The 23,619-nt window shown below is 47.5% G+C and overlaps 4 protein-coding genes across 10 annotated transcripts; 3 read left to right on the top strand and 1 right to left on the bottom strand.

Moving 5' to 3' along the window:
- Window positions 1-12: 12 nt before the first annotated feature.
- leg1.1 (liver-enriched gene 1, tandem duplicate 1) lies at window positions 13-1,779 on the bottom strand. The gene is made up of 8 exons (XM_088362278.1): window positions 1,434-1,779; window positions 1,272-1,358; window positions 1,125-1,198; window positions 940-1,044; window positions 744-862; window positions 534-675; window positions 357-453; window positions 13-291 (listed from the first exon to the last, which is right to left on the bottom strand). The coding sequence occupies exons 1-8, from the start codon at window positions 1,729-1,731 to the stop codon at window positions 140-142; spliced, it is 1,074 nt and encodes a 357-aa protein (XP_088218404.1). The 5' UTR covers window positions 1,732-1,779; the 3' UTR covers window positions 13-139.
- A 974-nt stretch (window positions 1,780-2,753) lies between these two features.
- On the top strand, window positions 2,754-5,941 carry stx7l (syntaxin 7-like). Of its 3 annotated transcripts, none has more exons than XR_015854431.1 (11): window positions 2,754-2,861; window positions 3,350-3,443; window positions 3,535-3,604; window positions 3,679-3,769; window positions 3,828-3,965; window positions 4,133-4,179; window positions 4,340-4,430; window positions 4,511-4,583; window positions 4,944-5,026; window positions 5,191-5,370; window positions 5,500-5,941. XR_015854431.1 is itself a non-coding variant. In XM_088362288.1 (10 exons), exons 2-10 carry the CDS (start codon window positions 3,359-3,361, stop codon window positions 5,284-5,286), a joined length of 774 nt encoding a protein of 257 aa, XP_088218414.1. In that variant the 5' UTR covers window positions 2,776-2,861; window positions 3,350-3,358; the 3' UTR covers window positions 5,287-5,941. The 3 variants fall into 3 exon arrangements, 1 of the variants encoding a protein (XP_088218414.1); XR_015854430.1 differs by having other exon boundaries at window positions 5,191-5,617; window positions 5,813-5,941; XM_088362288.1 differs by having other exon boundaries at window positions 2,776-2,861; window positions 5,191-5,941.
- ccn2a (cellular communication network factor 2a) lies at window positions 5,504-19,959 on the top strand. 2 transcript variants are annotated; one of them, XM_088362280.1, is made up of 11 exons: window positions 5,504-5,617; window positions 5,813-5,839; window positions 5,943-6,028; window positions 6,846-6,945; window positions 8,038-8,226; window positions 12,494-12,581; window positions 17,641-17,793; window positions 17,869-18,085; window positions 18,253-18,507; window positions 18,603-18,814; window positions 18,932-19,959. In XM_088362280.1, the coding sequence occupies exons 7-11, from the start codon at window positions 17,722-17,724 to the stop codon at window positions 19,226-19,228; spliced, it is 1,053 nt and encodes a 350-aa protein (XP_088218406.1). In that variant the 5' UTR covers window positions 5,504-5,617; window positions 5,813-5,839; window positions 5,943-6,028; window positions 6,846-6,945; window positions 8,038-8,226; window positions 12,494-12,581; window positions 17,641-17,721; the 3' UTR covers window positions 19,229-19,959. The 2 variants fall into 2 exon arrangements, with proteins under 2 accessions (XP_088218406.1, XP_088218405.1); XM_088362279.1 differs by lacking the exon at window positions 5,504-5,617 and having other exon boundaries at window positions 5,717-5,839; window positions 17,644-17,793.
- Window positions 19,960-20,512: 553 nt separating this feature from the next.
- unc93a (unc-93 homolog A) lies at window positions 20,513-23,452 on the top strand. 4 transcript variants are annotated; one of them, XM_088362269.1, is made up of 9 exons: window positions 20,567-20,668; window positions 20,746-20,830; window positions 21,193-21,292; window positions 21,566-21,747; window positions 21,839-22,068; window positions 22,141-22,478; window positions 22,546-22,681; window positions 22,755-22,886; window positions 22,981-23,452. In XM_088362269.1, exons 3-9 carry the CDS (start codon window positions 21,203-21,205, stop codon window positions 23,265-23,267), a joined length of 1,395 nt encoding a protein of 464 aa, XP_088218395.1. In that variant the 5' UTR covers window positions 20,567-20,668; window positions 20,746-20,830; window positions 21,193-21,202; the 3' UTR covers window positions 23,268-23,452. The 4 variants fall into 4 exon arrangements, with proteins under 4 accessions (XP_088218396.1, XP_088218395.1, XP_088218394.1 ...); XM_088362268.1 differs by having other exon boundaries at window positions 20,568-20,668; window positions 20,746-20,829; window positions 21,196-21,292; XM_088362270.1 differs by lacking the exon at window positions 20,746-20,830 and having other exon boundaries at window positions 20,513-20,641; window positions 21,196-21,292.
- The last annotated feature ends 167 nt before the right edge of the window (window positions 23,453-23,619 follow it).

Below are 23,619 nucleotides of genomic sequence, written 5' to 3'. Positions count from 1 at the left end.
GATAGGACAGACTTTTATGACCTAAAGTTTTTTTTATTGTTTGATAAAAGAATGAGCTATTGGCATCCAACTGCTGTAAAAAATTTAAAAAAAACAAACATGTGAAACACATGCTCAGTTGATGTTTTTCATGGTCCCCTCAGCAGCTTGTGGCCATGCCGGTGATGATGGACAGGAAGGAGGTGGTGGCGAAGGCGGGATTGAGGAGGAGCTGCTCCAGCATCTCTTTGCCCTTCTCTCGGGTGGTCACCGAGCACATGGCGCTGCGCCACATGCGCACCAGAGACCCGCCTGCAACGCCACAGTTCGTCAAAAGGCTCGCAGGTTAGTAGAGGTCAAAGTTGAAAAATGCGTACCCAGCACGGTGTTCATGTTCTTCATCCAGGAGAAGACGGTCAGCGTGTGGTTCTCCTCCTGAGTCATGTCAGCTATGTTGGGTGCTTGGTCGGTCTCCTTTTCATCGAGCCAAATTAAAAAAAAAAAGTTTTACAAGAAAAATGGAAGCAAATGGAGTAAGCCAGCCCTTCACCGACCTGCAGGATGCGTCCCGGCAACGGTGTGAGGAACGTGACAGACCTCTCCAGGGAGGACTGGAAATAGGCCGCTGACACGTAGTCGGCCGAGCTGAGCCAGCTGGAGGCGAAGTTCACCTCAGGGGCGGAATAAAAGGTCTGCCTAAATGTCGGGAAGGAATTGAAGTCAGCGTTGCACTTTGGAATTTGTTATTGGAGCTTGTGATTTACTTGGCACTGCAGGCTGAGGCGGCATTCAGCGAAGCCATGTGTGCGGCCCAGTAGAGACCAAGGATGGAGTCTTTCTTCTCGTTCTCGGGCAGGGGGGAGTCCGCGGAGGCCTTCAGGCCCTTCGGACGTACAGACACACCACAGAGTGAGACCCCGCCCTTCAAATTGAGCTTCTTGTAACGCATGCGCTACCTACCTGGAAGAAAGCGTCCCACTGAGTCATCACATCGGGGTAGCTTGTCGTGCACTCGGCGTAGGTGGTGCAGTAGCCCACTGTGGCATCGGATCCTTGCATCTGGACCTAGCAGTGTAGGCAAAATCTTACGATTTAACGACCCGATAAAGGTAATTCACAGATTTGTTGATGGTTTGAAAGTATACCTGGACTCCTTGACCGAAGAATCCCTGCTGGGCGGCGGACAGGAAGGGCAGGACAGACACAAAGTGGTTGACGCCTGGATGACCCAGAAAACCGGTTATCATTCGGGTACGTTTCGCTTGTCGTCATGCATCGGAGTCGTTACTTACAGCCCCACCAGCTCTGGGGTGAGATGCACATGGTGTCTCCGCTTGCCAGCCCGCAGGTTGTGGCGCCGGTTGGGTCAGCCAGACGGCCTGGAGAGTGCAATGCAGAAATTAGGCTATTGGGAAATGATCTATTTGCTTAATCGATCGTCTTTGTAAACCCACCTGAGGTCTGCATCCATCCAAACTGCAGGGGCAGGCCCCAGAGGGGACTCTCAGTCGCACCGGCGCCCATGGAGCCCATGAAGGAGTCCGTGTTGGCGATCATCAGCCTGTACAAGCTCATGCGGTGCAGGAAGTTCCACGGGTCAGGGGTCACGATGCCTTCCTGCACCGGCAGGTCGCTCATCTGCGCCGCCGTCTGGGACCACCCGATGGGCGCGCCGTTGTCCAGGATGACGGCCGAGTAGGCGGCAGACGCCGCCAGAACAAGGAGGAGGCAGGAGGCCGTGAGACGCTGCATGGCTGAAGGATGGTCGAGAGCAAAAGACACTGGACTGACGGTGGCGATGCAAGCTTTTGTACTCGGCTCGCAGATGTTATCGCAGATGTGGGGCCATGTGACATGTGGGTCAGTGGACCTGACAGTGAGATAAGGGCTGTTTGGACAAAGAGTTCAAGACTATTGACTTGATCAGTGGACACTCTGTACTGGATGAGCCTGAACTAAGTCTTTGTTACTCCTGCGGCAGTAGATCACTTTAACACGACTGAGTTCTTTTTTTAATCTCTGCCAAAGAGTTGACCCTATCATTGGCATGGCTAGAAATAGAAGTTCAGTAGCCTACTCTAGATCACACAAACATCATGTTTGACTTTCCATGCGGATTTCTATTTGCGTTGGTATCGAAAAGTGATTCAAAAGTGGCATATTTGGAAAAAAAAATATTGTTGTGTGCAAATTTGTTACAAGGGGGTCACATTAAAGCTAACACTTTTTTTCTTCTGCATTATGTTACCATTTCAAAAGACCATAGTCCTGTAGCATGTATGAAGATGTACAAAGTGTACTATAGACCAAGTATTGTGCAAACCAGTGTCTATGCCATGTGACTGCATGTGTGTCCAAAAAACAGCACAGTGAGGTACGTTTTTCCTAGAATTTAAAGACAGTGAAATTTGTAATTCAGTAAAGTCACTCAAATTTGTTTGGTATTGTACGGGGATACTCAATAGGCACATGTATATAATATTAAGGCTAACAAAATTATCCCTGGAAACGAAAAAATATTTTTCTCTAGGATGTCAATCTCTTATATTAAAAGTGCGTTCAAAAGCAAAACTTTTATTTTTTTCATAACGTTACAGTGCGCTCAAATGACGTCACGTACGGGGCGTGACGACACCAGGAAGTAGCCAGCCAGTGTATCCGTCACCTAAATTTATTTCAAGAGCACAATAGTCGTCATTTTATGTTATTACCCCCACGTTTTATTCAGTTTGTTTAAAACATATAAATTAAACAATAAATATATATTTTAAAACCTTTTTCCATCGACTCGTGATTTGTCACGGGGTCCTTACGTCACGTGTCAAGGCGGGTCGACATCAGGAAGTGTCCCGAAGCAACTCTCCTCCTCAACCACAGCTAAGGTTAGTCAAACTTTTAAACACCCTTTCGCTCTTTCTCCCAACTAAACACAACCTTTAATGTAACACTGAATTTGTACATATGACTTAAAGTTGTCGTCTACTTGAAATGGGCGGGGACGGTGCTTAGAGAGGAGGAATGAGCACGAATGTCCTGTGGGTGTTTTTCCCTGATGAATTCACATTTTAAAATGGCGATAACCTAAAAAAATGATTTACTATAATATGGCTCCGTAAGTCCTAGAAGTCGACGCGCTTATCGGTTGAGTGTTTGGCATAAACGGACGTCTATAGCACGTCGAAAACAAGTCATCCATGGATCGTCCGCCCTCTTGTTTTTAGCCATCCCTGAGGCTCATTTCCGCATGTCACCACTCCATCTGTTTTGGAGCAATGAAACAGTAAAGCTGGGCGCTCCTTTTTGAATAAATTTGAATTATTTCAGGAAGTACAACAACGTGTCTTTTTTCTACTACTGTGTCTCCATCCAGTTCTCCATCATGGCCTACCAGGCTGGCTTTCCGGAGGAGCCCAATGCTTTGGTTCAACTCATTAGCTCCAACATCCAGAGACTCACCCTGCTGAGTAATACAAACGCACACATTTGACTTGAATGACATCATCTGACAGTCGCATTAAACCCACATCATATCATGTTCCTGACAATTATGTGCAGCTTCCGAGCTACAGAGGGCGCTGTCGCTGCTTGGAACCGATCAGGACAGCGACCAGCTGCAACAGACGCTGTGAGTTCATGCGATGCTCGGTCAAGTTTTAGGGATGAAAATTCTTGACTGTGACTGTCTTGACTGGTCGCCAGGCAGCAGAACCAGCAACAAGGTAACCAGCTCGCCAAGGAGACGGACCGGCTCATGAAGGAGTTCAGCGCGCTTCCTGTGGGCGCAGACCAGGTACTGCCTCTTATTGTCCAAAGAGAAATACTTTGGCTTACAAAATTTCATTTTTCAGAGGCAGAGAAAGATTCAAAAAGAGCGTTTGCTCAACGACTTCTCGGCGGCGTTGAACACCTTTCAGAAGACGCAGCGGTTGGCGGCCGACAAAGAACGAGAGTTTGTGGCCCGGGTCAGAGCCAGCTCCAAGGTGTCGGTGAGTAGCTTGGACCAGCAAATTTGCCTCGTTGCGGTGAGGAAAAGCCCCAGTCTGCATGGCGGCTGTTGGCATTTCCTCTCGAGCTGTCACTGCTACTGTTTGGCACTGGTGGCAGAGGTTCTCATGTTTGCTCATTTTGTGATCCTGTTCACCTTTTTCTGTAGGGTGGCCAGCCTGAGCCTCATTATGGAAGTGTCACCCCTTTCCCAAGGTAGCGCATTTGTTTATTTGAACTCCATTGAGGTTTTGTTTCCATTCAAGAACCCTCTGAATGCCTAAATGCATTTGCAATAAAGAGGAAAAAATATCATTTTTAAAACACAATAGCAAATTTGTCAGCCAAAAATGACAATAAACTTGCATTGCTGCAGTGACATGCAGGTGCAAGACCAGGATGAGGCCGTCAGCGAGGATGATCTCCGGTTGATCCAGGAGAGAGAGTCAGCCATCAGGCAGCTGGAGGTGTCCAACGCGTCAAACACAAATACTCGGCAGTCAGTATGAGCATTGCGTGTTGAACTTGGTCATCTTCTGGTTTGCAGTCAGACATCACAGACATCAATGACATCTTCAAGGACCTTGGGACGATGGTGCACGATCAAGGCGACATGATTGGTAAGCAGCATTTTTCTTAATTATATCATGGTTAAATGAGGATTTGTATTTATTTGAATTTGTTTTCATTTTATTTTGGATTGTTTTTACTTATTTATTTATTTGTAGTCCATATTCGCGTCATGTTTGAGCTGGAGCCTGTCCCCACTACAATTAGGTGAAAGGCCAGTTACACAAACAACCACATTCGTTCCTATGGCCCATTAAGAGTTCCAACAAACCTAATATGTATGCTTTTTATCCGGGAGGAAGCACGGGAACATCAAAGTTGTGCGTCCACCCAGATGTAAATAAATGAAATAGATCCTACGCAAGCAAATTGATCAGCTCCCCTTTCCTGACCCTATGTGTCCTCTGCAGACAGCATAGAGGCCAATGTGGAGAGTGCAGACGTGAACGTCCAGAGTGCCACGCAGCAGCTTGCACGTGCTGCCGACTATCAGGTAAAAGAGATAAGCTGCGGGTCATTACGAGATGAGCTAGAGGTGCTCAAAGAAAAAAAAAAAGCATTACGCAACACGGTCGATGACCCTGTAAGCTCCCTATCTAGGAAAACAGACACACAAGAGTTCCCTCGCAACATTATTCATCTTTTTTGTCTTTCAAGCGGAGCTCTCGGAAGAAGATCTGCATCCTGATTGTAATCCTGGTCGTCGTCGCCGTCGTTGTCGGCCTCATCATCTGGGGCGCCTCCAAGCAGTGAGTCCTCCTACTTCGCACCCCTCCCGACGCTTCACGTCGTCTCCTGCTGCCAAGAAATGTAAAAGCTCAACGGCCACTCGATTGGGTATGCACACACCAGCGAGTCAGAGTCAATGCGATAAGAGCTAAAGCAAACATCTTTGTCAACGATGAACTGGAATGGCACCGGTGGTGCGGCACTAAAAATAAACCTGATAATGGTGTTCCACTTCAGGCCTTAAGGTGGCGGTAATGAACATTGCCAGACACAACAACAGATTCACCAAAACAGAGAATTGCCATATGGATTTTTGATGAAGCTCTTTTATTTTCATTCCATTGAGTTTGTGCAGGTGGGTCTAGTTTTGTTGGCAATCATTCTATGTGCAATCCTCACAGTTAATGCTGTTATTCCACAATTTGGCTAAACTCAGCTAATTTCTAAGCAAAAATTAACATAGCATGGTTTTAAGTTGAGATTTTTCAAGAAGGTTATATTGTGGAATGAGACGCTTAACATGAAGTTGCTTTTTCTTGTTGATATGAAGGAAGCTAAAAGCAGTCATCACAACATGGTGAGTAAATAACAGATCAAAATGTGCATGTATATTTTTTTTTTGTAAATGACAAATGTGCTGCCTCCCATGTGCCCATTTTATTAAATATATCTTATCATAGCGGAGTGAGTCGTTATTGGAATGGTATGCAAATTGAGCTGCTGTGACGCCGCCAGTACAAGAGCACCAAATGAAGAACATGCTCAGGTAATTTGTTGTCTTCATATATATATATTCTGCATGCATTTTAAACTTGCACTACATACATCATTACAATTATTGAACTGTGTTGCACCAGGTCAACTTGTCAATGGTGTCCACGCGGCACGTCCTGATTTCCGAGACTACTTAAGTCAGCAAAAACGCAACTGTTGGCTGATGGCCTATTTCATTTTGAACACTTCTCTGCAAATATTTGAACACAATTAACAGATTGAAATCCATACACTTAAAAAAAAAAGATTGGGCTAGTAACAGAACCTTGTGGGCTTGGAATTTTGGGTTAAAATCGAAACAACCGTTTAGTACTAATGCCGTGCGTCATCTTGGCGCTGGAAACGGGCTGCCACGTTGGGAGATGAGATCAGGGCGACTCGTAAACGCCAGGCGAGTCATTGCATCCTTGGCTGGCGGCGAGGTGGAAGTAACAGGTTGGTGACGCCCGGGAGGAAAATGTTGCCTTGGCACGGGCACAGCTATGGAAGAAGCTTTGGCCGACCCGTCCAGGTGTGAATACATCATCTGGACCGCCAGGAGGTGCGAATGCCGCTTCTTTTGGAATGTAGCAAGTTGCTGCAAAGAGCCCAGCGCATTTTTCCGACGACGTACTTTTTCCCCGAGAGACTCAACAAGGTGTACAGTTTGAGCAGTTTAATCGTTCACCTTAAACATTCCATGACGTTCCAGATTCATCGATTCATTTGGTACTCAAAAGGACGGAATGTTCTTTTGAGGATTTAGTGCAACTTTAAAAAAAAAAATGTCAAAGCCCAACTTGTTGTATATCACTGAGTGCTCATTACAGAATTTGCCAAATGAATCATTCCTATGATGACGATGATGATGACGCCATCGTTTGACAGTCGCCCTGCTGAGGACCGGCTCACGTTCACGCGGGTGTGAAGGTAAGGAATGATGCTCATTTCCATGATTAATGGAAATTAAACGTTGCTCCGCTGAGGTCATCTCAACAGTTGAGGTGACACATTTTTCACTTTTGCATCACCTCTTTTATTTTTAAAAAAAAACATGTTTATGTACACTATGGCAATGTTATGATAGTATTGAGCGGTGATGGGTGTTCCTCCCAGCAGGGGGCAGTAGTTGAATAGCAACATGCTGCTATGAAGGCCTATAGTGCATTATGATGCTATTTTCATTAGACCGTCTAAGGCATTGATCTAGGACACCAAAAAAAAAACCTTCATCCGTTTTTCTCATTAATCCTTTTGAAATTTAATGGCTGTATTTTAATAGGTGCCTTTCTTCTTTTCTTTCATTGCAACTTGCCAGCAGTTGTAATGAAGACCCAGATGTCCAAACTGTGCTATTTTTAGATGTTATTAATGAAAGCCTGCAGAAACCGTTAACTTGAGCAGGCATTTATTCCATTAGCGCATCAGCCTCCCAATAAATCCCAGTTGTTGATGTACCTGCATCCTCAGAATTCCTCGCGGTGGCCCAGGAATGCCAACTTTGACTTCCAAAATATTTTTTCTCTGTCATGTACTCTCGCTCCCCGAAAAGAAATATTTGCTCATAAATACAGATGAGCTACAGCTGGCAATGGCAGCGTGTACACAAAGTTAAAGACGTTGAAGGTTAGCATGGGCCCACAGAAGCGTTGTGGCTGCTCCAGAAGCTTCTGTTGGTCTTATTTTAGCAAATATTGATGTTTTCCTCAATAAGAAGTAGCCTGCCAGGTAGCGAGGGATGTGACTGGATGTTCAAGCCGCTTCAAAGTGACACTTTTCAGCCAAAATACACTCGGGTGTACTTGCTTATGACACAGAACGTCTAACGAAATTGTATAGAAAGTCTGCCAGCAGCCATATTGGGTGAATTCCCATCTCTGAGCTTGTCCTCAGTTTTGGGTTAACAACTTCCATCCCGCAAGGCCGGTGTTTTTTTTCTATGTGGCAACAAAAAGGTCTTCAAATAATCAGTTTGCGAGTTTAAATGTCATCTAGGTTGAAACGGGCCTCTTATGTTTGCAGAGAGTGGCGTAACCATGGAGGAGAATTGCGGGGAGACCAACATGACCTCGCGTGACGCCACTCGCGTTGCAACCTGCGTGACCAACCTCGCCGTTGGTGGGAAGGAACCATGGCGGTAGCTCGCAGGTGGCCGTGTTGTTCTTGCGAAGAAGAAAAAAAAAAAAGGATGTGGTCGGACCACACATGCAGGTACACGCACACCAAATTTTTGCTCTTTGTTATTGTGTTAAATAGCAGCCGGAATTGACACTGTAGTTGCATCACACTTTTTCTCTGCGTTCACTCAAGGTAGTTTGACATCTGAGTGGGACAAAGCTAACAAGTGAAGTCTCGGAGCGGCCCGTCTGGGTCAGAGGTTAAAAGGGGAGGGGGCAGAGGTTGGCAAACGGGACGCCGGGTGGCGGGGTGAGGAAGCGGCGTTTACTCGCAGCGGCGTGAGATGTTCGTCACACCTGGTGGAAGCGCAGACGACATTTTTCCCTTTCTCAGGCTGAAATGCGCGGATGCTCTGTTTGGAACATGAGAAAATGAAAAAATTAATAATCCTAATTGAATTTTTCTAAATATTAAAAATTAAAATGCAGTACAACAGTAAAATGTGAGAAATAGTTACTAAGGAAATACTTGTGAATGGGATTCATTTTTGGCGTAGGTTTAATCTAAGTTGCTTCTGGCTAGGCTTAATGAATGAATGAACAGTAGCTATATGTGTAAACATGACTTCTGGTAAGGATCAGCGAGTGTTAGTATTTTGTGTATTCCGGTAAGATTAAAAAAAAAAAAAATCATCTTAAAGCAGGACCGGGTCACTGGGCATTTCAGTTTTTTTTCCGCTGTGGACTGTTTAGTTTGACCCCTGCAAGTTATAAATCTTGCGCCACATCAAACAAGGCTCTTAATACGAACTTTTTTTTTTTACGGTGGCCTTAATATATCCTTCTCCTGTTTGCCAGCCGCACATGCCTTTCGTTTAGCAACACAAACTTTCTCGCATACCTGACTGGCTCCCACTTAAAAAGCATTTTCAGCTTGGAAATTTGGCTTTATGTCCACTTGAATGTTTTGCTCTTTCGGTCCTGCGCTTGGCGAGATTTTTATTAGGGTTTGTTTTTTTGCTCACGTTGGCCTTGGCGGAGGCATGTAGCGTCTCGTGTGAATGTGAGTGGGCCGTTTATAGTGTTGTTCTATGTCTGATTCTACTTTCCGTTTGACTCGGTCAAGAAACCAAACAAATGGTCTTCTTTTTTGCGAGGACAAAAAAAAAAAAGCCACAAACACCCGCCGACATCTGTTTTTTTGTCTGCACTAAGAAAAATGGTACAGCCGGCAGACCATGAAGTAATAAAGTACCTTTATTAGCTCGTCTACGCAAACTATCATGTGACTAGTAGTTCAACAAAAATGTGTTATCGGGTACTTGCGGAGGCTGCCGATACCAGCTACTGATACTCGATTTTTGGGAGGACCTTAAGGTCTTTGTTCTAATTTTTATCATACTATTGCCTATAGATGCTAAGGCCTGACCAAAAGGAGTTCCTCACGTTACATCAACATAGTTCATTGGTGCCAAGAGTCCACTAGATGGCGCCACAGCAATATTTTATTTGATTCAATAGGTTTCCCTAAAAATCGTGGATCACTTGTTGGAAACAAGCATTACGCAACGCATATTGGAACAGTCAGCAAACAGCTTGACGGTTTTTGGTTATGCCGACACGGAAGAGGAAATGTTTGGCATCCCGAATATGGAAATTGGAAATTATGAACGGGGTTATCCATCTGTTTGCATCTGGAGCAAATGTCGCATCGACTGACTGACGTTTCCATCCGCCGATGACATGCTGGAACGCTGTTGGCGCGTTGAGCGGCGTGACAGACATTTCGCAGGTCGAGTCACTCTCGTATTATATAATTAAAAAAAGCCAAGCGGGCCCTCAATCGTTTGCCTGTGGCCGACTTTTCCACGTTGATGAGAGGCCGTGTTGTTCGCGTGGCTCTCGATCAGACCGGTCTGAACTGCCCCTCGCTCGGGGCAGGGACCATCAAACGATATTTTTAATCAAGCGGTCAGAAAACTATTGCGCAAACATTCTAAAGTAGCTTAGGTCAACAGCGTGGCAGAACCTCCGTTCTGTTCGCTGGAAGGACGGAGCGCGGCGCCAAACAGGCCCCTCTTTGTGCCGGCGTCCAGCGGCCTCACGCCACAGCGCAGCGCTCAGGAATCCTGTTTGTTTTCTTTCAAATTTCTCAACCCGGCCCAGCGCGTTTTAAGGCGCGCATCTGTGTTTGCGTCCGCAACAGTGCGGCTCATTGAGCATCGGCTCATTTCGAGGGCGAGGGCCAAAGTTGACAAGCTTTTCAAGTGGCGCGTACATAGCGGCCCGTCGACTTTTAGCTTGTGTACATCTCGGGCCCCCTCGCAGCTTGTTTGTTTGGCAAACGCAGCCAAGATGAAAGATCAAGGCAAAATGTATACGCTTGTTCTTTGTCCAGGAGCTCATCGACTTTTACCTTACGTACTATACGTCCAGCAGCATGTTAAACTAAACATTGACTGGGGGTTAGGGTTTATTTAACCACAACGGTCGTGTTGTGATAGCTGAAGTCCGTGTTCGGTCCAAAGAGTCTCACAATTTCAAAAAGTAAAATCAAACTTCTGCAGTTGCTAACGCCATCGTTGCTGACTGGACAAGCTCCTTTGCTCTATCCATGTTTTGCAGAAGAATGTCTGGCAAATCATCATCACGTTTATGTAATAGTTTCTTCTAGAAGCACAGCAAAGGATGACACAAGATTTCCAGAAAATGCCTGATCCATCTATGACTCTTGTGCATATTTTTCAGATGAGCCATCCCTCTGACAGCATCGCATCGCCGGCCAATTAAAAACATGCCGACGCTTCAAACTAGTCAACCCCACTTGGCCAGTCAAATTCTGAAAACCAATAACAGGCCCAAAATAAGAAATCTTAGCTCAAGATAAATGTTCAGAAACGTTACTAAATGACACCCGTGTCCATCGAGCTCCTGCCACTTAAATATTTCTCCCCTTTGCGTGACATGTTTCTAACCCTTTACTGCTCCATTTCCAGTAAGCTGAGGAAATGCCTTCGTTGGGCCCGGCCCAGTCAAATGCCACATACAGTATAAAGGCGTCCCCTTTTCCAATTGGGCCGCCGTGAAAATCAACTCCGAACGTCCCGCACCTGCGTAAACACGGGCGGCTGACGAGCACCGAACGGCCGTCCTGCCAGGGGCAATAAAGCAAACATACCTGCCAACGTGATCGGACCGGAATACGCTCGACTTTGAGCTCGATGTGCTTAACGCCGCCCGAGACACTGCTGACTTTGAATCGACTGCGGACTTTCAAAAAAGCCAGCAGATATTTTGACACATAAGTGGGGGGGGGAAACTTGGGGGATAATTGGCTAGTGTCAATTATCGAAGTGTCAAGGCGTGAGAACAGGTCCTCTGGAGACAAGCTAGGCTTTGAGCGAAAAGCTAGCGGTTGAGACGCGCAAACCGGCCGAGGCAGACAAGGCCTGGCTTTCACGCGGCGTCACACAACACCTCGGCATTGCGTAACCCTCGCACCGCACTTCTCAATCATTACAGCTATACCATGAGCGTGATGTTTTCGGACGCCGGGGACTTTGGCTCCAAATCCCCGAGTTCTCAGTTTAGACGTACGAGGTGCGGCTGATTAATGTCTTTTGGCACGGATTGGGTTTAAACTGCACTGGCTAAAAATGTACTTTGAGCTATATGGCAACAACGGAGTTATACAATATCCAGCGGCCTTACTGTTAACTCCAAAATATTCTGTTGATTCAGCAAATTACAACTTTGCTCCTTCCTCGGCGCCACCTTCTTGGGTGCTTATGGATTCATGAGCAAATAGTGGACAAGCCAAGTCGTCTTTACTTGAACACAATTTTTAGCTTAATGTAGCATAGCTAGCGATTTGAAGCAACTGTAATAGTCGTGGGATCTATTTTTAATTCAAATTAAGATTGTTTATCCTTGGTAGTGGTCTGTCGTGCGTAAACATCCCCAAATGGACAAAACGGGTCACCCGCTACTCGTTTACCACCTCGGTACGACATATTAGCTCATGTCGTGAGCGCCCTCGAGGTTGGATAGGCGTGTGAAACTTTTGACAGCGAGCTGAGCGCCGCCGCCGTCCTGCGTCATCACTTCCTCCTCACCTCGCTGAGGAATCCGCCGTCCGTCTCGTTCCGTGTTGTTGCGAGGGCCGCCGTGATGGCTGAAAAGTTTTTTTTCCACTGCCAGACGCTTCGGAAGCAGAAAAGAACACTCTGTTACCTTGACCCATATTGGATTTATATAGCTGGAGATCCATGTGTAAAAAATAGACTTGAGGTCACTCCATGCTTTTTGTTGTGAGTAAACAATGACCAAGAATCGAGTCACACAATGAAATGTTTTCGCAGAGTCCCCCGAAGAGGTGACCCTCCGTGACCTCCCCGGTCGGACGAGAGCGGTGACTCGGACGGCACGAGGTGGCGATCCAGGTTGAGCGTGAGTGTTTGGCCTTGCAGCTCACACTTACACGAGGGAAAAGCCCAGACAGGGAGGGGTCCTTTTTAGGCACTCTGCTGTTAAAACAAAAAAAAAAAATCATACTGTATCTGGAACCAATTATAACATAGCATGGGAACGCCGGTTTCAGTTTGATTCAATGTTACCCGCGTAGATGAATGACTTCCACATACGTCCAAACAATAAATTTAAAACAACACCTTTAGTGGTGCCTTTCCACTTTGAAATAAATGGAAGAGGCTTCGTGGTCACTTGTCGACTGAGGTCATCAAGCCCAATACTTTTTGCGCTCCCGAAGAGAAACGAAGTCATGCGGTCACTTTCCATTTCCATTGTTGCGAGGGCAACTTAATAATGGGCTCCAGCGCAACGCTGGACCTTGGATGCGATAATCTAAACACTCCAACCTCGAATGTACCCTCGTCCGGCATCGGCGGGCTTCCATAATAATACATCCCGACTTGCGGTTGCAACTTCCTCCGTGCTCACTGTGGGTCAAATCGCGCAAAACAGCTTGTCAGTAATTAGCACGTCCACCCTGAGGTCGACGCTAACGGCGCTCCGACTACTCAACGCGACATGAAAGCTGCCATGACAGAAAAAAACAACGCCTTTGATATTTGAGGAATGTTAAGGTGAAAGCGTTGGCACGTCCTCGATCGAAAACACCTGTGAAAAAACAGCTCGTTTGAACGTCAACATTGACCTTGGCAGCCGCAAAGACAAAAGCAGCGCCGAATGATTTAAGGCCGTGTTTTCATCCAAGGCCTTTACAGGAAGCTAATTAGCTCAGCTATGCAGTCGCGCGCCAGGCTAATGCGAGGACGGGGGGGGCTCCATGTTCTTGCTGGGAAGCGGCCGCCTTTAAAGCAGCAATATGCATTTGCTTCAAACGGCCGCGCGCTCGGATGTGGTCCACATCGCCGCAAGCTGAGTAAATTTACCGCAGCTGCCAAGGCTGCGAACTGGCAGCCCAGTTGATCGCTTTGAAACCATCCCGACTGTAAATATGCCCTATGCGTTTGTAGAACTGAGTCTGGCACCGACCCAAAATGTGTGAAAGGTGCCACCGCCAAGGCCAGATGAAAATAGTTACAAAACGTTGACTCCTAGTTGAATCGATCATAACAAAAGTCTTGGTGTGAGTGTTTGATGTGAGCCGGGGCACACAGCAGCCCCTAGCGTGACTCTGTTCACATTTGTGTTTTACTGCTTGCTTCAACTATGGCTCTCCTTTACCACATTCAAGAGCATTCCAGTAAGTAAAAAAAAAAAAAGACCACCTTAGACCACTGTACAGTTTTTTCCATTTCCATTATTTCCTATGGTGAAAATAGCAAATAGCCCTGAGAAGAATGTGTTGGCCCTTGAGAGATTACAGTGCATCTGTGGGTGGCAACGTGTGCGGGATCGACCTTTTGCTATATTTAGAAACCTTCTGGCGGGGGTCACAGACACCCGGTGACCTCGTTTTGCATGTTTAAGTTTGAAAACAGCGGGACGCTTCCAATGGTTTCTTGCGCGTGTGAGGTCCAGGAGAGGAAGTATTACGCGCTCAACGCGGCGTCTCGGTTAAGAAACCCGAAAGACAGGTCAGTGGAACAGGCAACGGGTCCGTCCGGGACCCACACGACGGGGACCACCTGACGGCAGCAGCTGAGGTGTTTGTTGAAAGAGGACCAGATTGTCGTCCCGCTGTCTGCAGCGCCGATGCTAAAACAGAAGTTTCCAGTGTGCCTTAGCAGCTAATCCCCTTCATGTTGTTGTCCACATGTGTTGCCATGCCTTCTGCGTCTATTGCTAGTGTCCACCTGCGGGACGCCTTCAGGGGGGCGGGTGGGGGTCGTGCTGGTTTTCATCATGGGTCACGTCACGGTTTTGGTTGCCCTGTGGGGGGCCGGGCTGTGAAAACTGATTGCTTTAAAAAAGAAAATCAATCTCGCTATTAACTGAGGGTTTGCTGGATTTTATTTTTCATGGCTTGTTTTGAAAAAATCTGGAGCTTGTGAAAGACACTTTGTTCAGTATGGTGGTGTAAGTGATATCGCCTCCCTTGTTAGTTGGCAACAAAAAGCCCCCCCTTTGCCCTTTCCCTCAAAAAATGTGCCTCGCTAAATGATTAATGAGGAAGCATTGCTCCCAAAAATGCGTCGAGCTTCCAAAGTTACGTCCCGGCGGAATGGAGATGCTTGGGGTATATAATATATCGCCGTCCATTAAAGTGGCGTAATTCAAAACGCAGCCCGAAGAAGAAGAAAAAAAACGGCGGCTGGGGTCTCATGCATGTTTCCAGTCTGGATGTTTTTCCAGCCGGCGAGCCTTTAAATAGACACCGTTTCCATCTTGACAATTCATCTGCCCACCAACACCTCCCTCCACATTATTATAAGCTGAACCAATCACTCAACTCCGCTCCTCTGTTATTACTTTCCATCCTCGCTGAGTGTTTGTCATCTGTCAACAGTTTGGAATTAATCGTTGGCCTTCGTGACAGTGCGGCGCCTCGAGATAAGCGTGACGAATATCGAGCGACTCCTTTAATACTGCTTCCGGCTGGAGACAAATTTTGATAATGACCCTGAAACGTTGGCAGCCCGAAAAATCTACCTAGCAACAAGTGTGAACTTATTTCGCCTGCGTAAGTGTTATGTGTCACGGCCGCATTCCGCCGTCTTGTTTACAACCGCGAGAGTTCAGAAAAGTACGACGGCAGGTAAAGCCATTTTGAGAATTGACGCAGCGGCGCGGCAGCTTTTGACCAAGGCCGCGGGAACATTCCTCCGAGGGGCCGCCAACCGCCGCTAACGTAATATATAGCTCAAAGCCGAGCCGGGAGCTGATAAAATGTGGAGACGCGTTGGCACGCGTGCGTCGGACTTTCTCGACGTCTCTCGGGCCCGGCACGGTTCGTTCCAGGACACTGGACTTGTTTTGATTTGGAAACATTTTGCTCGTACCCTTGACTGTACGTGCAATACTAAAGTCAACATTCTCATTCTGTCCTGGACAGATTAGATTGACATACTTAGAAGGGCATTCTGAATTCTGATTGGACAAAAAAATAAAATCATGCTGATATGAAAAGTGGGAAAGCCTTGAAATGCTCAGGCCGTAACACAGAAGCCTTTCTGTAGTGACGGCGTCATTGATGACATCATCAAGCGTGGCGTGATGGAAGCACCCACTCAGGGGAACAAGAGGTGCACTTTCCACCCTTTTTTTCATCCCCCCTTCCCTCCTGGCATGGCACCACCTGTCGACTTCACGGGTGCCGGCTACATTTAGCCAGCGCGGTGACGTCACACGATGAGGTCACGGGCGAATCTAGACTCGGTGGGGAGCAACCTTTGCGCCGATTATTTGCTGCTCTCAGCACTTTGACTGCTGCCATTGAAGAATTATTACTTGTACAGTGCTCCACGAAAATTCAAACAACGCTCACAGCCATGTGTCGTGTTCCTTTAAACCGACGAGATTATCTCACGCTGAACTTTGCACGTAACAGCTGACATGTTTTCGACGGCATCTGCTTCCGTCCGATATCCTCGGCTTTTTGTCTTCCTCCTGTGCCCATCCAGTGTAGAAAGAGTGAACATCTCCATATTAGGGAAGGAGCAGACACCCTTATATGGCAACGCTTCCTGCAAATAGTAACAAGACTGTCTGCTGGCTCTCCTCACACATTCCTGCAGCTCCAGGTTTCTTTTTTTTTCTCTCATTTCCGATGTGCTAGCTGGCCGGTCGGCCGGCTGGCCACGGAGCAGGCCTGTCTTTCATAAGAGTCTAGCCTGGTGTGTGATCCCCCCCACCCCACACCTAAAAAAAAAATACACAAACCCCTGTCTAGCCTTTTTCCTCAAGTACTACTTAAACCTGGCCCGGGTACGCTCTGCACCTGGTCTTCTCAAGTCGCACCAAAGCTCATTAGGCAGGTGAGCCGAGAACAAGGAAAGTTCTTCCCGACAATACGGCCTCGCTGTACTGTACGTCCTCGCCTCGTCTCGCCGCGGCTGCATTTTCACTTAAATTCCTCCCTGGCCCGCCAATTGTCCTGCGAGCTGAAAAACAGAACCTCCAAAAGTTCATCTTGTACCAAACATACTTCTTCTGTCAGCTAATACACTGACGAGGCACTTTTGAAGTGGACCGCACGTAAAAAGGAAAAAAACATGCACGTACGGGAATGTTAATCCTATTTATGGTTTTGGTTTGAATGTTTTGAAAGGAGTCTTTTTATTAGTAACGGCCAGTGAGTTAAAATATGACATCAGGCCTTGATTATTTTTAAAAGTAGGACAAGGCGAGATCATTAGCGGCCACTAGGAGTGGAAATGGCTCTCATGTGAGACTTCAAAGATTCTCTGTAGCCGTTATTGGGACCGCAGAGCGATAGCGCAGACGTCCCAAACCGCCTGCGAGCGCGTCGGAATGATAAAACGACGCAATTCACACGTCAGCCATCTTAACCATGACGCGGGCTGACAAAAATCCCTCCAGACGCAAACCGCACCGTCCTAGAGTCCAAGTCCACCTTTTTGATGGCTCTCCAAGCCCCCATGAGTTTTTCCTCCCCCGCCTCTTCTTGTTCATTCATTCATGCTCGTTTCTGCCTTTTCATGTGGCCGCCTCTTTTGAAAATTCATATTTATAGGCTTTGTATTTGTGAAGTCAGACTTGAGGAATTCCCAGTGTGGGGTCCCGGGCCTCCTCTGAGCAGACTTCCTGTTCCAGATGAGCGAGAGTTTAGAGAGAGTGAGCCGGCTGTTGTTTGGCTAGCCCGGCCTCCTCCTCGTCGTCTTCCTCCTCCTCCTCTTTGCGTTCAGACGGCAGGAATGTGGGATGTCTGGAGTGGGGGTCAGGAAGCCAGGAAAGAATGCCAAGTATGTCCATGTTTGTCCAGGGCTGCCCCCCCAGCCTCCGCCTTCCCCCGACGGTGACGTTTCTCCGCCGAGGGCCGAGCGCTATAAAGGTGGCGGCGCGCTGCCGCTAGAACTCAGAGCGAGATCGACCCGAGCTAAAGTCTAGCTTTTACCTCCAGAAGCGAGGAGACGCCGACAAGAGATCAACTTGATCAAGGAAAAAAAAGGAAGACTTACTCAGCTGAAGGAAGAAACTTTTTATGCCATTCAAGATGCCCGCCATGAAGAAAGTGACATTGCTGCCTTTTGTGTGCGCCCTGATCTGGACCCTGGTAAGACTTTTTGCTATTTTCATTCATTCGTTCCTTCCACCGTTCGTATGTTTGACGCGTGTATGTCGCCTTCAGGCTGCCGGTCAGGAGTGCGGCGGCTCGTGCTCGTGCCCCTCCACGCCCCCCGAGTGCGCCCCCGGCGTGAGCCTGGTGCCCGACGGCTGCGGCTGCTGCCGGGTGTGCGCCAAGCAGATGGGAGAGCTGTGCACCGAGAGGGACGCCTGCGACACCCACAAGGGCCTCTACTGCGACTTTGGCTCCCCCATCAATCGACGCATCGGAGTGTGCACAGGTGAGACGAGCTTATCAAGCAACTCGAGAAGATGATGTACAAAAGTGTGGCAGGTCCAAATGACCCAGTTTTAAGTTGATTCGACTTTTCTTTGCCAACCTTCAATTTATTTCACTTGCCTTTTGCCATGTTTTATTTGACCAATGGCATGATGTTTGCGTTTGCAGCACGAGATGGCGCCACCTGCGTGTTTGGAGGAATGGTGTATAGAAGCGGCGAGAGCTTCCAGAGCAGCTGCAAGTACCAGTGCACCTGCCTGGACGGGGCGGTGGGCTGCGTGCCCCTGTGCTCCATGAACGTGCGCCTGCCCAGCCCCGACTGCCCGGCGCCCAGACGCGTCAAGGTGCCCGGCAAGTGTTGCGAGGAGTGGGTGTGCGACGCCCCGCAGCACACAAACACCTTCATGGGCTCCGTCTTACCCGGTGAGTCTCGGTTGATCCGATTCTGCCTGAGCCGTTTCCTGTTTGCGCGCCGTCAGCTAATCTGGCTGATTTGCCTCCTGTTTGGTTGCGAGCAGCTTACCGCGAAGAGGAGACCTACGGTCCCGATCCGTCCATGATGAGGGAGAACTGCTTGGTTCAGACCACCGAATGGAGCGCCTGCTCCAAGACCTGCGGCTTGGGCGTCTCCACCCGTGTCACCAACGACAATCGCGAGTGCCGCCTGGAGAAGCAAAGCCGCTTGTGTATGGTGCGCCCCTGCGAGTCCCATCTGGAGCAGAGCATCCGGGTCAGTACTCCATTCCAAAGGCCGTCTTTGTGATTTTTTTTTGCAACCTTTAAACAAATGTCTTATATAACGGTCAACATTGATTCAAAATTGAATATATCTTCCTTGCTTTCTCAGAAAGGGAAAAAGTGCATCCGCACACCTCGCCTGTCCAAGCCTATGAAGTTTGAGATCTCGGGCTGCACCACCACCAAGTCGTACCGCCCCAAGTTCTGCGGCGTGTGCCTGGACGGCCGCTGCTGCACCCCCCACCGAACCACCACGCTGCCCATGGAGTTCAAGTGCCCTGACGGACAGGTCATGAAGAAGCACATGATGTTCATCAAATCGTGCGCCTGCCACCACAACTGCCCCGGTGAGAACGACATCTTTGAGTCCGTCTACTACAAGAAGATGATGGGCGACATGGCGTGAGGGAGGCCCGGCCGGGAAAGGGCCCACGCCCGCTTTGTCACTTGAAAACAGAACTCATCTCGCAGCTCCCTTTGTATATACACAAGCCTTGTTTTTGTGCTTGCTTTGTCAGAGTAGCCACGCCCACTTTTGGTGTTGCGTGTATTTGTGCGTGCGGCTTAGTGCACTTTGCTGCCCCTGGGAGAGATTCCTGCACTAGTAATAATGTGGACAACACGCCCCGTCCATTTTTTATTTTTTATATTTTTTTTAGTCTTGACCTCCCCTCTCAATGAGGCGGGTAATGACTCCTCCGCCCAGACAGGTGAATGCAGCCCACCACAGCCGGGCCACTGTTCCCCTTCGTGTGTGTGTTTGTGTGAATGTGAGTGTGTGTGTGTTAGCACAGGCCTCAATGTGGGCCCTGTCCAAAGGTCAGCGTTTCCGTCCGGACGCAAGTGGGCGTGAGTGACCACGGCACTGAGAAAGATTACTAGACTGGAAGAATTGTTAGTTCATTCCAAGCAGAAACGTGTAAATGGTGTATATATTTGTACAGTGTAAGTTAATTTAAAAGCTGTATTTGTTGTGTGCTTGTTCCAAAATGTATCAATAGTGGGTTTTTTGTTGTTGATTTTGTTTTCTTTTGTTTGGACGACAGTATTTTTTAATATTTTATTGAGCAATGTGACAAATTGTTACATGTTTCGCTTTGTAGCTGGAAATAAAAATGTTATATTTTTTTATACAAATTCACGTCCCAGCCTTTCTTTCGACTCAAAGGCAAAAAATCTCATGACTCATTGGCTTTCACTGCACACTTGAAATACTTTTTAACATGCATTATAGGTCAACAGCGACCCCTAGTGTATTGTTAAAAGATAAAAATGGAATATAGTTTAAAAAAAAATAATTCTCTCTTGAAACTAAATCAAATTTGAAACCCATCATCTGCCTAGAAACCCGACTCAGCCCTAATCCAACTTGTTAGCGACAGCGTGTGTTTTGTAAATAACAAACAGCGTGGTTGTAAACCCGAGAAGTCAACGCCCTGAGAATAACTCTCCATAAACCTTTGGCCTTTACCACGGCTGCTGTGTAACCATGACGTCGAGATAGCATTACATCCATGCCAGGGATGGGCATTAGTGATGTGTATTCCAGGTCTTTTAAGTGAACTGACTCTTTAGAATCATGTCACTCAAAAGAGTCGTTCAAACAAATCCTTCAACAAATCGTCCACTCACTTTCGTTCATTGAAAGGATTAGTTCTCTTGAACGAATCGTTCACTCACGAGCCAATACTAATGGGCATTAATCACGTCACACTCTGAGTGTTCCCCCGTTTAACCATCGGTGGCAACGTAAAATGGCCGCCCTCTGGCTCCATCCGGGAGTGCTCTTATCTAGTCCGAATGGCAAGTAAACAGCATTGTGAGTTCATATATGTCCGTGATCCCTGTGAGTCCCTTTGCTTTTTTTCTAAGTCCCATTTTGTCGTGTACTGGCACCGGTCACATATTCGGTTTCAATTGCAGAATTTGGGGCCCAGTGGATATAGTAATAATAGAATCACGTGGAAACTCCCTTGGGAGTTATTCCCAACACTCCCAAGATGTGTTGTGAGTTTGCATCAACTTTTTAATGCGTCATATTGTCAAATATTGACATGAAGACCAAAGATAAGCATGTGTGTGTCATTGTGTATGTGTATGTGTGTGTGGATGACAATGCAATAGTTCCTGGTATCAGTAGTTATAAAACAAGTGCTCATCACAGACATTCTAATGCATTATATTGTGAAGAATGAAAGATAAGTGTGTGGGTGCGCACGCATGTGGGTGCACTTTGTTCTTGCCAGTAAAAGAGTATCAGAAAGTTTCTTCCAGTCAACAGCCGTTTATTTCTCCGGAGTCACCACCATCAGCAAGTTGTGAGAGTTTGTTAGAAAAATATTATTCTTTTTTTTTGTGTTTGGGTATTGGAAGCGCAACCATGGTCAGCCGCAACTTTAAGAATGTGGTGGTGGTGTCGCTGGGCTTCCTGTCGCTCTTCACGGCGTATGGTGGACTGCAGAGCCTCCAGGTAAAAATACAAGCTCAACTTGTATTATATGGGCTCATTTTGTCTTGTATGTTCTTCATTTTCATAATCCAAGTTTTTCATTTTCAATGAAAACAAACATTTGTCTTCCTAAAATTTTGTTCTGTTTTCTCAGATACTGACAAATCTACTTTTTAGCTTTATTTGAATTCTAAATCAGTTTTGTATTGCAGTCATGATTCATTTTGCGTTTTGTGTCCAAAGGCCACATTTGATTTTTAAAGATACATTATGTTATGGGGCTTCCCTCTTCAGAGCAGCCTGAATGCGGAGGAGGGCATGGGTGTGACATCTCTGAGCGTCATCTATGCGTCCATCATCATCTCCTCCATGTTCCTGCCTCCCATCATGATCAAGAACCTGGGCTGCAAGTGGACCATCGTGGCCGGCATGGCCTGCTACGTCTCCTACTCTTTTGGGAACCTTTACCCGGGATGGTGAGGACCATGTGCAGTTGACGTTCTCTCCTCTGCTTGCGTCGCTTTGGGAGGACATTGGCACTTTTTGAAAATTGTGATGATTCCTCAGGTACACGCTTATCCCCACCTCTGTGATCTTGGGCTTGGGGGGCTCCCCTCTGTGGTCGGCCAAGTGTACCTACCTCACCGTCTCGGGCAACAAGCAGGCGGCCGTGGAGGGCAAGAAGGGTCCGGACGTCATCAACCAGTACTTTGGCATCTTCTTCTTCATCTTTCAGTCGTCGGCCGTGTGGGGGAACCTCATGTCCTCCCTCATCTTCGGGCAGGACGCTAACATAGGTAACCACTGCACCAACCAGGAGCAGTTTGAATGATGAAAATGTGGCTGAGGTGTCAATGATGTGTTGGCAGCCGACATTTCGGAAGAGCAGCTCCGGGGTTGCGGGGCCGCAGACTGCGGCCTGATCATCCCCTCGAACAGCACCACCAGCAGGCCGGAGCAGAAACTGGTGTGGACCCTGGTCGGATGCTACATTGGCGTCGGCGTGCTGGCCATGCTGATCGTGGCCGTGTTCCTGGACAACATTGACCAGGAGCAGGCCAGTCGTTTCCGCGGCAGCGGCGAGCCTTTCTGCCACACCTTCCTGGCCACTTTCCGTCTTCTGAAGGACTGGCGGATGCTCATCCTCATCCCGCTCACCATGTACAGCGGCTTTGAGCAGAGCTTCCTCTCCGGCGAGTACACCAAGGTGAGCTTGCACTACTATTTGTCCTTTATCACCGTCGATGATGTAATAAAGGTCGTGTTGTTTTCAGAACTACGTGACGTGCGCCTTGGGGATTCACTACGTGGGCTATGTAATGATGTGTTTCGGGGCATCTAATTCCCTTTGCTCCTTCCTTTTTGGACGACTGGCTCGCTACACCGGCAGGGCGGCGCTATTCTTACTGGGTAAAAGTCCCGCCTCTGTCGTGCCTATTGCTGTTTTCTATCGACAATTCCTAATGTTTTGATTTTCTTTTAGCGGCGGTGGCGAACTTCGCGTGCATCATTGGGTTGTTGTACTGGAGGCCTCATCCTGACCAGATGGTTGTCTTCTTTGTGTATCCCGCCCTGTGGGGAATGGCGGACGCCATTTGGCAGACGCAGACCAACGGTCAGGAGATGCAACAAAAATGGATGACTTGTTTTATTTTTTGCGTGTAGAGTCCTCGTATTCATTGTTGCTTTTGTCTTTGTTGTCGCGGCAGCGCTGTACGGCATCTTATTCCCCGCCGAGAAGGAGGCGGCCTTCGCCAACTACCGCATGTGGGAATCTCTGGGCTTTGTGATTGCGTTTGCATACAGCACCTTCTTGTGTCTGGAGTACAAACTGTACATCCTGCTGGCAATGCTGCTGCTGACCGCCGTCACCTACCCGGTGGTGGAGTACCACGAGCACAAGAACCCCACCAAAGCCGAGGACGACCAACACGACAAGGAAGCCATGGCAACGGCTTTCCCAACTGACAAAGTTTCCTGCCAGACCCGACTTTGAACAAACGACACTGTAAGCTGCTACCATAATCACAACAACAATGGCTCAAAAGTGTTTTTGTTTTTTTAAATTTTACTCACACAAACATCACCTGAACAAAGTTGATCTTACCCTTTTGTAAAATAACAACTGTATGTACATTCTATACATATTTTAAATTATTGTAATAAATATACTCTGTTGTATCTTTTGGTAAGTTTGTGCATTACATAATATAAAGTTGGAAGACTAGTACGCGCCTATTGTCAAGGATAAAATGTTATCCTTTGCTGCCCTCTTGTGGCCAAATGGTGCACTACACATCTAGAGGCGGAGCTCATTATTTAGAAAACCATAGTTCGTCCTGACACAG

Source organism: Syngnathus floridae, chromosome 19, assembly GCF_059516105.1.
Source record: "Syngnathus floridae isolate MCC-2025c chromosome 19, RoL_Sflo_1.0, whole genome shotgun sequence".
NCBI lineage: Eukaryota > Metazoa > Chordata > Actinopteri > Syngnathiformes > Syngnathidae > Syngnathus > Syngnathus floridae.
Note: the sequence above shows the minus strand (reverse complement) of the source record. Positions and strands in the feature narration are given on the sequence as shown.

Bases quoted from the DNA above. Each gene is read 5' to 3' on its own strand.
- unc93a (XM_088362270.1), top strand. From the start codon at position 21,203: ATGGTCAGCCGCAACTTTAAGAATGTGGTGGTGGTGTCGCTGGGCTTC. The intron at 21,748-21,838 runs GTGAGGACCATG...ATGATTCCTCAG, and splicing joins GGGAACCTTTACCCGGGATG to GTACACGCTTATCCCCACCT. The intron at 22,682-22,754 runs GTAAAAGTCCCG...ATTTTCTTTTAG, and splicing joins GGCGGCGCTATTCTTACTGG to CGGCGGTGGCGAACTTCGCG.
- stx7l (XM_088362288.1), top strand. From the start codon at position 3,359: ATGGCCTACCAGGCTGGCTTTCCGGAGGAGCCCAATGCTTTGGTTCAA. The intron at 3,966-4,132 runs GTGAGTAGCTTG...CTTTTTCTGTAG, and splicing joins GAGCCAGCTCCAAGGTGTCG to GGTGGCCAGCCTGAGCCTCA. The intron at 4,431-4,510 runs GTGTCCAACGCG...TCTGGTTTGCAG, and splicing joins CAGCCATCAGGCAGCTGGAG to TCAGACATCACAGACATCAA.
- leg1.1 (XM_088362278.1), bottom strand. From the start codon at position 1,731: ATGCAGCGTCTCACGGCCTCCTGCCTCCTCCTTGTTCTGGCGGCGTCT. The intron at 863-939 runs GTAGGTAGCGCA...GTACGTCCGAAG, and splicing joins AGTGGGACGCTTTCTTCCAG to GGCCTGAAGGCCTCCGCGGA. The intron at 676-743 runs GTAAATCACAAG...CCCGACATTTAG, and splicing joins GCCTCAGCCTGCAGTGCCAA to GCAGACCTTTTATTCCGCCC.
- ccn2a (XM_088362280.1), top strand. From the start codon at position 17,722: ATGCCATTCAAGATGCCCGCCATGAAGAAAGTGACATTGCTGCCTTTT. The intron at 18,086-18,252 runs GTGAGACGAGCT...TTGCGTTTGCAG, and splicing joins ACGCATCGGAGTGTGCACAG to CACGAGATGGCGCCACCTGC. The intron at 18,815-18,931 runs GTCAGTACTCCA...TTGCTTTCTCAG, and splicing joins ATCTGGAGCAGAGCATCCGG to AAAGGGAAAAAGTGCATCCG.